The sequence below is a fragment of the Tachypleus tridentatus genome, chromosome 7 (assembly GCF_004210375.1).
Source record: "Tachypleus tridentatus isolate NWPU-2018 chromosome 7, ASM421037v1, whole genome shotgun sequence".
NCBI lineage: Eukaryota > Metazoa > Arthropoda > Merostomata > Xiphosura > Limulidae > Tachypleus > Tachypleus tridentatus.
Window position 1 is genome coordinate 43,667,718 of NC_134831.1, and position 13,900 is coordinate 43,681,617.

General features: G+C 30.7%; 1 protein-coding gene across 5 annotated transcripts in view; it reads right to left on the reverse strand.

Annotated features, from left to right (window-relative positions):
• The window catches only part of Mvk (Mevalonate kinase), a 65,442-nt gene that overhangs the window by 16,725 nt on the left and 34,817 nt on the right, over positions 1-13,900 (reverse strand). For 3 of the 5 annotated variants that reach the window (XM_076511366.1, XM_076511368.1, XM_076511363.1), the window contains 3 exons: positions 12,461-12,551; positions 7,338-7,457; positions 6,789-6,948 (listed from right to left, as the gene is read on the reverse strand). In XM_076511366.1, coding sequence (XP_076367481.1) covers positions 6,789-6,948; positions 7,338-7,457; positions 12,461-12,551 — 371 coding nt within the window. Of the gene's footprint in view, positions 1-1,883; positions 2,101-2,684; positions 3,091-6,788; positions 6,949-7,337; positions 7,458-12,460; positions 12,552-13,900 lie in introns of those variants that run through there. The other 2 variants (XM_076511367.1, XM_076511365.1) reach the window with 2 other exon arrangements.

A 13,900-nucleotide genomic window follows, 5' to 3' on the forward strand; every position in this document is an offset into this window, starting at 1 on the left:
GTGTTGTACCTCGACACTTAAAATATGGGCAGCCTACTGAAGGCTTTTTAACCTTTCTGGAACTGAAAACTATATGGTGAGGAAATGGCAAACCAGATATTGCAGTACTTATGTGAAGTTTGCAAACTTAATGTTTCAAAACATATGAATCATTCTTATGGAAATGCTGCTAACATGCATGGGCATTGTAACTGGATGCAGCAAAAGATTTTAGAAGAAAATAAGTTTGCCACATATGTGCCCTGTGCAGCTCATTCACTAAATACAGTAGGCTGAAGTGCTGTTGACTGCTGTCAAGTGACAGTTTATTTTGTCTCTACAATGCATTTGCTCTATACATATTTTTCAGCCTCAACCAGCCAGTGAAAAATTTTTAAAAGCTTGTCTTGGAAATGAAAGTGTGTTAAAATCCCTCTCTGGTACCAGATGGGAGGCACATGGTATGGCAACAACAGCCATTTTGAAGTATTTCTTTAAATTTCGAAAACTTTAGAATGAAGTTGAAGACCAGTCACAAAAGGGAGGCAATAGAAGAGAAGCAGACAATATTGCAAATAAGATGCAAGAGTTAGAGTTTGTTTTTATGTTGATCACGTGGGATGAGATTTTGAAAAAGTTTCATAAAGCAAGTGAAGTTCTGCAAAATGAGGATGTGAACTTAAAAACATGTGCACCTCTGTACAGGTCATTAGCTGACCAACTACATACTTTAAGGGATGAGTTTGAAAGGTCTGAAGTAATTGCAAAGGAAATACTACCAGATGTTGATTACAATGTAGCTCAAACTTGCAGATGTGTCAGACAGAAGGTACTCAATGACAGATATGTGCAAGAAGTAGATCTGAATGCCAGAGATAAATAACTACATACTTTAAGGGATGAGTTTGAAAGGTCTGAAGTAATTGCAAAGGAAATACTACCAGATGTTGATTACAATGTAGCTCAAACTTGCAGATGTGTCAGAAAGAAGGTACTCAATGACAGATATGTGCAAGAAGTAGATCTGAATGCCAGAGATAAATTTCATATCACCACCTTCTATACAACTGTTGACAAACTAGAAACCCAGATGAGAAGAGGAGAGATGTACAAAGAAATAGCAAACAGAGTTTCTTTCCTGAGTGATGTGCCAAATGATGTCACTTCATCTGCTGAAACTGAAAGGTACTCTCAGTGTTCCCAAAAGCTAATTGATACTTACCCAGAGGACTTGGACTCTAATCTCTCTTCCGAGCTGCACCAGTTTCACTCATAAGTATGCCATAAGTTCTGTGCAACAAAAACTGTAAACACCAGATTCACCAGAAACGTTATGAAATAATTTCAAAAGAGAAAACTAAGTGTGCATTTCTGAACGTAGACATTGCATTATGTATATTTTTAACATTAATGGTCACAAATTCACAGCTGAGCATTCATTTTCTCAACTCAAGCATATTAAAAATCCCAACAGAACAACTATGCGACGAGACAGGTTGTATGCCTTGTGTTTGCTAAGTATAGAAACAGATTTGTTATGCCAAATTAGTTTTGAGGACTTGATCAAAGACTTTGCAATTGAAAAACCAAGAAGAAAACTTTTTAAAATTTAAATAAATATTAGGATATAAGTAAATAATTTGCTTACAGGGTTTTAAGTTCAAAGTGAGAAACTATTAATATCAAAGTGAGAATTTAAAAAAAAAAAAGTTTTGAGTAAATTTTTCATTTTTGTTAACATCAAAGTGTGAATATGTGAACATCAAAGTGAAAATTGTTAACTCAGAGTGAAAACAAGTATACAGTAAAAATAATTCTTTTTAATTATCATTAATCAAAGAAGTGATTTCCTTCATCATTTTTAAATAAAAGACTTCAGTCATTGCTTGATTTTGATTCATGTCCAATCTGTTAAATAAATAAAATATAAAAAGTTTTTATTTAATATAGTTTTGGGGTCTGGCCTGGAAGAAAACTGAAGAAAGTTTATAAATTTTCAAAGTTTTATTTCACTTTCAGCACTTATTGAGTCTTAATGTCTTATCAGTTAAGCAATGGAGTGGCCAAGAGGGACATCATTGTTGGGCTGTGCTTAGGTCATCAGTTGCCTTTAATCCAGCCCTAATTTTATGGATTACAAATTTTAGATATCCACTATGTAATATTGATATTTGTTTTTCATTTAATACAGTTGAAAAGTTGCTAAAATATACAACCATTTCATTTTTATTTGATAAATTAAGTAGCATAGATACCTCTATACCTAAACCAGTCACTTGTGAAGACAATATACACAACTTGACAATTGTGACTGAAAATTTTATGTGCAGGCTACAATTAACATCTACTTAGGAAAAGAAACATAAGAAGTCTGACAGATACGAGTTAAAGCTAACTATTTAGGAATAACAAATACATTATTTGTAATATATGGAACTTTATATCTACAGTAAAATGATTAATTCTTTAAAAAAACAACAAAGAAATTATCAATAAAGAATGGAACTTTACACCTACAGTAAAACAATTAGGTACTCAGGAATTTTTGTAGTTTAGGTTTGAAAGAATAAGATTAAAATTATATGGGCAGTTTAAGAGTTTGTGTAAAAGTTTAAGTTTTCACGAAGAAATATATTCATAATAATAAATTAAACATATTAACAAGGGTAAAGCACAAATTACACAACAAAAAACATAAGCTAACAGTAATAATAATAAGTGTAGGAAACTTTAAATATACAAAAATATAAAATGACTAAAGAATAAAACAGATAACAACATTACTTCATTAAATAATAACTTGAAGAAATTACTGATGCTTGCTTAAAAATAAACCGATATTTCATAATCAGACTTATGATCCAACCTACAAGTATGGAATATAAATTAACTCCTTGTTTGGCTTATTTGATATTTTTAAATTCAAGTCTTTATCTGCAAATGATAATGATGGCAAATGTGGCATATGAACAGAGATACACATCTATCTTCTTATATTATCCTTTGTTCTGTATATGCATGTTACACATATCACATGGTCAAAAAAGTCATTAGGTTCATCTTGATTTTGCTTCCTTCATTCTTCTGCATAAGGAAAGTATGGCAGTAATGCTGCAAGATATGCAAGAAAGTCAACAACAAGTGTCCTTTAATGGTAGTTCAGTAGTATTTTGAGGTTAAGAAAGGCTACCCTATGCCACAAATAGTGCTATTTACTCTAGATAAAATCTAATGTTACTTACAAATTATGGAATGTTGAATTTAAACAGTGTAATACAAGAATTTGGCCTGATCAGTTAAAGAGGTAACATCCTCTAGAAGCATCAGTTACCTCTTTAACAACAGCAAGTAGATGCACATTTTGTTTGTGAATTAACAAAGATTGTTTATTTTGTGCATTACCTTGTCTTTCTCAAACTCAGTTATTCAGTATTATTCCATAATAAATATCCTGACTGACTTCTCTGTTTGTTTTTGGACCTATCCCACCATTTATAAGTTACTTCAGTTCAACCCGAGTATACCACAGGAGGGACAAATTTTGGTGCCAAGCTACAGGATATCTTATTGCAGAGTTTGCTGTTTCTCCCAAAGTATGTAGTGTCATATACTTGGAATTTTACACTATTAAGTTTAAAAATACTTCTTAGACCATAAAATGACATTTTCAATAGTTAGAAAGACATATGGCCAAAAGGGAGAGGCAACAAATAGCAAATTAAATGGTTTGTGGGGAAGTGATGAATTTTCCCAATCTGAAAAGTAAACTCTCAAGTCAACTATAGATCAAAGATGAGCCTGTGGTCAAGAAGAGCTAAGCATACCCCATAGTTCTGCCAACCTAGAGCAGATACTCACTGCTTATCAGTGCATCAGGGTTCCTGTATCTACAATGTTGAGGACATCTTGGTCAAGTAATGGCTGGAAAGTTGTGTAGGAGAGGGGCTGGCAATGACCATGGTTCTCCATAAGCAGAGCAGATAACTTTGCTGACATTAAAAAATATAGAGGAGAAGGATTTAAACTATTTTTTGAAGCATTGGGCAGGTACATGACTTCACTACAGAACTGGCAATGTAATGCCTTGTTCTGATTTCATATGGTCCTGTTTAATACCTCATTGAGTAGTTGAGTGAGAATCAGAACTTCACAGTCATTTTGTGTGTAAAGAAGAAACTTCCTAAGACCCTACACAAATAGCAGTGGTGTAAGATTGGAATTAGTTTGTTATCAAGTAGGAAGTCCATAGCTTTCTGCTTAACATCTCAAATACTACTTTGCTATTACTGATTCTCATTAAAGCAGGAATGTAACTTAATATAAACATAACGAACAATGTGGGAAAGTCTTTCACAATATGAAGAATGTTGCAAAAGAAGCCCAATGTTGCCATACCCATGACAAGATTGTGAGACTTTGCTAGAGAGTGATGTTAGTGATAATGGAATTGGAGAATTTTTATCACAGATACAGGATGAAGTAGGATGTATAACCACATATGTTAATGGATAGATACCATATGACAAAGAAAAAAAAATACTCTTTGCACTGGTGATCATCATAAAATACTTTCAATGTTGTTCAAATGGATTATGCATTGCAGAAATGGTTAATGAATTTCAAAAACTTCAAAGTGATGATGGAATACTGAATATAAGCATTGTACAAGTATAATTTAATCCTACCTCCAAGAAATGAAAGTGCCAAACCTGGACACATTGTGAAAGTTGAAACACCTTTTTTGCAATTGCAATAAGCCATATTACAAGAGGTGCTATTAGTAGATGAAAGTCATAATTTACAGCTCAGTAGATCATGACTTAGGTATAATTTGTACAGAAAGTTTCCTTGGGCTTTATATAATTATACATTGCACAGAAAAAGATTAGATAACCGATTCTTTTCAAAGCATGATAAACATGAAACTACACAAATCCAATATCTCGTTTATGATTAGCCCTTTTGCAATGGGACCCCTATAAACCCTTTTTTGTACAAGTCACTGTCATGTTAAATAATTAAACACTTTTAAGATCAATATATGTGAGTGAAATAAATATTACAGCATATGTTATGATTCAAAGTTTTAAGTTCTCTATTCCAAAACAAAAACAAACAAACAAACAAAAAACTACTTAAACTTCAGATGTCTCTTGACTAATAAGCTATGAAAATTCTCTACTTTGGCTCACTATTTCTTCAATAATATGATGATAGTTAAATATAGGTACATCTAGACAATAAGATGCTTACATAATCTTTAGGCCTCTATATTTAAAAGTTTTCTGAATGAATACAGTTGAAACAAGTAACCAATTTTTTTCAACTCTTGACTGGTGTCATGCCGACCTTAAACAGATTTGTTTGGGCTTTATAGCCTACATGTAGGTGTTACATACACATATGTATACTCATTAGAAACAGCTCATTTTACACTATAATCTAACAACAGTTATTTTGAAATTGGCACACAGTTGTTGCAATGGGATACATGTAAACTGACTATAGTATTGTTGGCTGCTTGGTCAACCATGGCATTTATGTCTGCTTCTTACCTTAAAATGTTATAGTTAGAAATACAGTTAAGCTGTATTTAGGTTTTACTTTTATATGTTAGTTAAAAATGTATTAATTATGTTTTAAACGTTTTTTTGAAATATACACTACACTCTCCAACAGTTCTCAAAGTTTACAATATTATGAGGTACATGAAAAGTTTGCCAAAAGCTTAAGCACAGCTGTCATATGCCACTGTAATATGCTTTGAAGGTACCACTGACTTGTGTCTGGAACATAAAATAAAATCTTAAAAATTAATTATATAAGAAGAGGAAAAGACCCAAAATTATAAGTAAAACAACATCTGTGAAGATATTATACAAAAAAATTGAAAGATATGTATTTTCATTTTGTAAGTTTAATCATTTATTTGCACTGTACATTGATAACAGCTGGCAGCTAGTTAGTGATATGTAAAGAAAGTGAAAAATAAGATATTAACATTTATCTTAAATAAACTTTTGATATCCACTTAGTAGGTTCTAGAGGTCATGCAAATGAAATATGAAAACTATAAGATGAAGAATAATATTTTGATACTTAAAATGAAAATCACCTTAAACTCAAACTACTTTAAGAGTGAGTGCAAATAACTACTATAGACATATAACATTTTCATTAAAAAGATGTAATTAGAATAATGTCATTCTTTATGTGCAAAATACTTATAAACTTGAACAAAATCTTACAAGGTTTTGTGAAGAACACACAGAGTTACCATATTTTTGTTACATACAAGTTGTTTCCTGCTCTGGATCCTAGGATATACAGAGAAACCTCTGTATATACTTATTTACACCATGAATGAAGAGCTACGATAATATGAAACTGGTGTAGTGAAACGAAGAGATAGGAAGTAATCACATGAAGCTGAAACACAGAATAAAGATCCACCAGGGTCTCCAACAGTACTGCAGTACCAGGTTTTTGGTACTGGTACTTGAGCATCTCTAATCATGTGACTTGATCAGTTAGAAATTGAACTATTCTTCCCATTGTATTCTTGTAGGAAAATCTTTTTCACATCAAGATAAACTGTCAATTACCTATAAGCCACATGGCATGAAAACATATAAAGCATCTGAAATGATTAACACCTGAAACAGAATTTAGGAAATTTTCTGTCCTTTAGAACTACATTATTTAACTCTATAGTTACATAACAGTTCAAATGTCTTACTTAACTCTCAACTAGTATATTTGTATACAAATGATTATGAATTAATCTCTTACAAACACTCAAATATTACCTGACTCTAAGGGTAGTAAGATTAAAGCACAGCCTCCACCACCTGCACCTGTCAGCTTTGCTCCTAATTGATGGCTGCTAGCAATTTTGAATATGTTGTCCAGCTGAGCATGTCCAACTCCAAGGCAATTGAGTAAATGTTGATTCATTACCATAAAATCCTTAAAAGAGAATATTTGAAGACTCAAACACCACAGTGGTGATTAACAAACAACTCATGGAATGTATTCAATTGCTACAAGACAAACATTCATGGTCATTAAGTTAAGTCTACTTGAAAGTAATATGGAAATTCAGTGTTCTGAAATAAAATGTTTTTCTTGTAACATCTGAATAATGACTTGTGTATATTTGTATAACATTTAAAATTAAAGTGACAGAGTATACTCTTATTATGATGAAAACATATCAAATGTCTTAATCATGCATTCCTCAAAACTGCAAAAAAAAGATAATTTTTGCATTGCAAAATTAAGCTAATAGCGAAAAAAATATTTCACATTGTTTAATACATTAAAAAATAAACACTACTTATTATTATTTAGTTCACCTTCAATAATGGAATGAACTTCTGGAGCAAATTTGTATCAGATATTTCTTTCAAAAGTTGCCAGCTTTGCCTGGAAATGGCATCTATGGCATCTAGCACTGGCTGAATCACAGCAGGAAACTAAAAAAGAAAAAAACATATACTAAAAGGAAATAGAGTAAAATAATGTAAATAAAAATAAATAGAAAGGAACTGTAGTATACATGCATATCATGCTTAACTTAATATAGTTTTTGTTTTTTTTAATTAATCAGTTATTGTCAGTATGTGCAATTTTCATGTAATAAATGGTCAAGAAAATTGTTCAGTTGCTTTCATTCCAGCTGTCTTATTTTTATCATTCTACTGAAGTAACACTTGGGCTGATTAGAGATATATGGCTGCAATGCTGCATATTATGCAAGGATATTGGCAGCTGTGTCCTCCAATGCATTGAGATTACCACCTCCCATAAGTCTTAATGACCAAACAGGAAGAGGAAGACAGAATGCAGATATAACATCCCCAGTGGTCATTGAAAGCCTATTCAACAGTTATTCCATAAGCCAAATATACAATTTTCTCAGGAAGTTCAAGCATTATGCCAATATAACAGCCAAGGCAATATCCTCATTCAGATGTAATTACTAAAAGATTTCTTGTAATTATGTTCCTCTTGATACTCCAAGCCAATTTTAGAGTGTCACCTGTCATTAAGCAGTATCAGACTGAGGAATGTGATTCTGTCTTTCAACATTCAAAATATTAATATAGTCAGAGAAAGAGACTTAGAAGTCAAAACTCATTAGTACAAAGGATTACAATTTGAACTGTACCCTTTTTACGATCAAGCTAACACTGCAGTATCTTCAACCAAACACAAGGATATTCTGATTGACAAGTTTGTGAAATGATAACACAACACCCATATGTGTCCTACTAAGGCAGTTTCTGTAGCAATATAGGATGAAGTAATAAATTCAAACTGAATGTAAGAGAAGAAAAACTTGCAGCATCCTAACATGCCTAGGAAAGTATTATCTAACCATATACTCATTTTGCTGTTGTAATTCAACCATTTTACTTTCAAGTGAATCTGGTTCTCCCATGGTCCATGTGCACAGCATATGCCAGTGATATATTTTTGCTCAAACATTAGCTTGCAAAAGAGAAGAAATGAATTTGTTTTACATAAAAGAAGTTGTCATATTTGTAAATGAATTACCATATCTTGCCAAAGAGCAAGGAAGATAAGCCTACCAGTTTCAGCCAATAGCTCATAAAGTGCAGGAGTGCCAACAGCAGGTGATCAACACTGCCAATATGATATAGGAAAACTAAAATAATCTATTTCCAACCCAGTCATTGAATGAGAGGTAATACAATGGAGCATTGGCATGGTGGGTGAGGAGGAAATATGATTACGTAAGTTAATGGTAATTACAGAGTTGCATTCATTACACAACATGCAAAATCATGTACACAGTACCCAACACATCTAAGACCACTATTTGACAATGATGCAAACAATCTAGACTCAATGCAAAAACTACTCTGTGACATGTTATACTATGTATATTAAAGCATTTGTGGAATCAGACGGATGACTGAGTTGAAGCAGTCACATGTCACAGAGTACAATAGATGCACATCCCATTAAATAACTACCATATATACAAGTAGTGAATGATTAAAATAATGTAAAGCCACATTGTGTGCTCTGGGGTTTTGTCATACAAGATAACATTTATATTACTAACAGTGTGGTATATCTACGTAAAACTGAATTAGCATTACAGAAATTGGATAGGTCTGCTTAATAACGAGATTTGGTCAAGACACTGATTATTAAGTGGTGCAAAATCTTTGAGTAACTGAGTGATGAAAATAAATGAAATAGAGACAAGATAAAGAGTAAAACAAAATGAACAATCTTTATTATAACAGACATAACACACACATACAAACACATACATAGTGTACATAGATATTTTTACTTATAATGGGACAATAACTTCTACTTGATTTCTCTACACCCAATTGTTCAAGTTAAATTACATGTACCAGACTAACTAAATTCAGCATTTACAAGAAATGTATATTTACCCATAGCAACTAGTACTACATATACGACTGTTCATTCTCATTCAAACACAGGTGTAGCTGTAATTTCTAGTTATTACAAGAATTACCACTGAAAGACACTGCTGACAATGTGCAATATTACAGCAATAAATTAGCCATAAAAATTATTCTTCTAATCCATATTTAAAGATTCAATTCAAATTATCATTATTCATAATTTTTCTCAATTATAATACTGCTAATTTGGATGCACACTAAACACTAACAATCAGAATCATTTTGACTTGCCTACTGTTTCTGTAAAGCTTAATTACTTGATTTTACAACCTGTTAATATAGTGCAATTTATTACCCAATTCTTCTGTGGTTTTGTTTTTTTTATGTACTAAGCAAAACACTCAATATTTAAATAAAAAATTATATTTAATCTAAAATAAATAAATTGAAATAAATTGTTACTTAATTTAAGCTTATGAATTTAAGCTTAGAAATTTAAGATGGAAGTAATGACAATTCTACCATAAACAAAGAATATACATAATATACAACTGTAAGCAAGAACTCATAACAAATTATGAAAGAAAGGGAGTGGCAAGATAAGTCTAATTTTCTATTTGATGGCTTTATAACCAAACCTGGAGGCTATAAAAATTATGGTTTGTCTAAAAAATGAAGATTTTATAATGAATACTTTATGTTAAATTTTGCACTCACTGGAAATGTGGCAAATAAAATAATGAAGAGAAGATGCTAAAAGAAAATACAGTATGTCACATTTCTCACACTAGGGAAAATTCAGAATTTTTTTAAATATTGCCTTAGAAAATTAAGAACTTAATATTTATATACTATTAAAATATGGATTATTAGCTATGATTGTATGCTATACTAATTGATATAACCTTTCATAAAAAGTAGTTTAATAAAAGTTTTAATTTAAGTCACTAAAACCTCATGATGTTTGGACAGAGGGTTAATCTCTTTCTGTATATTAAACTATGTAACATTTAATGTGGTTTTAAATTTATTAATAAAATAATCTTCATAACATATTATTTTCACAAGAATATCAAAATAGAAATATTTGGAAAAGAGGTTCTCCTAAATTATGGTATTTTCCCAAAATACACTTCTTAATGTGCTTGTTAACAGTTGGTGGGCCATTATTTGGATTTCTGACATGAGATTATACAAAACTGGTATTTTCATGCTTTTACATATTTGTAGTTTTATTTCTTTTAAATTATCAGTGATAAATAGTTTTAAAAAATATTTTTTATAAAGTCATTTTTATATTGTTTAACGTAGGTTCTACTTCTTTGGCCACCTCCACTAGGGTATATTTTATATCCCACATCATAGCCTTTACCCTGGGGGTCCTTTTGATTTGTGCAGCATTTTCCACTTTTGTTTGGGCTTGTGTTTGTTTATTTAAATATATTCACACACACAGGCACATATGAAAGATATATATATTGCATATATTCTCACTACAGAATATATGTTTTTTCTTAATGTTTCCAAATAAGAATCTTGTATTATTTATACTGGTTTCATAAATATATTTCCTGTAAGTAAAATATACTACCTATATACGTTATGCACAAGAATTATGTGTGTGTGTGTTTGTATTCTTAAGTTCAGCATAAATACAATCCATGTTATATATATGGAATACACTAATCTCATGTATGTGGCAGATATATATTTTTATATGATAAATATATGTCTGTTCTGCATAAGTGGAGCTGGTGTCTGTAATGGCCTTTAGCATTAACTGCTGTTGAAAAGCTCACATTCCTTATTTCAAAACTTAAAAAGAAAGCATTCACAACAACTAAATGTTCTTGATACAGTTGTTTAGACATGCCTAGGAATCAAGATACATGCACAAAGTTATGCATCCATATTTTTTACATGTGCTCTAAGTACAGAATAAATATTCATATTTTTGAATATATTAAGAGTATTTGCATTTTCAAATATATTTTGATAAGTATGTTAAATCTTATCATTTCTTCCAATATTTCAGCATTTACTTATTTAATTTTATACAAATTTTTAGCACACCAAATACTATAAAATACTTATAATTAGTAATGCAACAAAGTATACATGTTTAATTTAACTGTTATGATATACAGCTAATTCTCTTTTACTAGTTCCCTTTCATGGTTAGTAAAGTAATAAATACTTATAGTTATATGTCTAATTTAGTTGTTAGTATGTACAACCTATTTTCTTTTGTCATTAGTTATGATAAAATAAATTTATTTGAGCCAATATTCCATCATTTTTGGCTTCATGAAGCATATAAATACAACTACATAACATCCAATGCTTGTTATAAAATTATCAAATAAGCTAAAAATAAACAAAGCAGTTACTTTAAATAATTATAATCCATGTAACAAAAGTAAATTATACTATCTTTCTTAATTCTTTACAAATGCTAAGTTCAATTTCTGTTTATTAGAAGTCATTTCTATCATAGATAAATAAATCACTTTTTCTCAAAAATATAATATTTAGCCATATAGCTTCTTTGGGAGTTTTTTACCCAGTAGCTGTATACTGAAGCTCCAAAATTACATAAACACCTAAGTACCCAGCAAGTTTCACATAGTAAATTTCATTAAAAATCATTAGATTCCAAGCACCCTGATAAAATGTAGGTTACTCTTAATTAATAAATTTTTGTAAGTTATTCCAATCAATCATACTAAACAAAACAGCTAACTATTTCTAGTCTTTTACAGAACATTTACATAACATTAAACCTATATTCTGGATATAATAAATTGTTGTTTTCACTTTATTAGTAGTTGTTGTTGTTTTGAATTAAGCACAAAGCTACACAATGGGCTGTCTGTGCTCTGCCCACCACGAGCATCAAAACCCGGACTTTAGCATTTTAAGTCTGCAGACATGCCACTGGGGGGCCTTTATTAGTAATTAACTTCTATGTTAAACACACAATCAAATTTTCTCAACATTAACAGCTGTATGTGAATAATATGATTTTTTTAAAAGTTTAATTTTTTTTTACACAAACTCACCCTATCAAATCTCTGCCTTACACTGGCAACTAGATCTCTGGTATTTCGTGGAATCCTAGTATTTACTAATAAGATCTTGAGTGGTGGAACTCTGTAAAAGAAAAAAAACACATGAACTTACATTTTTCGTAATATTTTGATTTAAATATTTAGAATTACTTTGTTGAAGTAAAATCATTAATATACATCACAAATTAAAAATAATTCTTTACTAAACAAGATAAAAATTGATGAAACATGAAAACAACAATGAAATGCAATTAGTCATGTTAAATGAAATCAGAAAATCTACCAAATTATTTTTATCTTGATACAAAGTACCTATTAAATCTTGGGTTTTCATCACCTTGATGAATGATAATTATTATAACTTAAGCTGTTAAGTTTCTTTTTGGTAATTAGGCAAACTGCAACTGGAAGGATTGCATGCCAGTGGCAGCAAATGAGAAGATCTTAGAAAAAAAAAAAGGCTACATTAAAACAATCATAATATTTAGAAATACACAGAAGTATCAATAAAGTGACACATAGGCCCATGTTTTTAGTTCTTTTGACCATTTTTACCATAGTATTATTCAACACATCATTTATTATTCTACTCCATGTAAAACACCAGCTATGCACCACGTAATTTACTTGAACAATCCATCTTCTTCAAAACTAATGCTTCATAAAAGTACATAGCAAAAAAAAAACAAAACTAAAAACGACCAAACTACTAAAAACACGAAGATTGGTTATGTTCTATAGGTTCTGCAATTTCCAAGAAAGTTTTAGGATTCTTAAAAATGTGCTTCTAGCCCTAATAACATGATGTCTTAATATCTATCCTGACAAAAGTTAATCTTATAATGACTATAACTTTTACATTGCACTTTATATGTAGATTGAAAAGATTGATAGATTTCATCTCTGTTTAAAATCCCTATGAATTCTGATAGAGTTAACTATCAGAAAGTGGGAACCTCTGGTTCAAAAGGACTAGTAAAAATAGCTGCAGCATGTGATGAACACAAAATGGCTTGATAAATTTCTTGGTTTTGTTCATTATGAATAAAGATTGAAAATTTTACCTCATGTTTTCTGAACTCTTTTGTATTCAAGTCGCTCTCGTAAAAGTTCATTACTATTTCATTTTCCTAGTGTTATGTACAGAATTATCACAATGACAAAGGAATAAAAGCTTTTTTTAACTTCTGACGCACATTAGGCCTAAAAGTAGTGAATTAAATTGCAACCATCAGGTTCTACTAAGTAACAAATTTCAACCTTTAACTTGTACAGATAAACTCATGAAGGAAGAGCAAAATCGCACATATAAGGATGGGAATGAAAATTAAATGAAAAAGGTTATATGTGGTTCTTTGATATAGTATGTGAAGATATTCTATAGAATAAACATAGAGAAATAAACATAGATTATGCTGTCTAGAAGCAGAG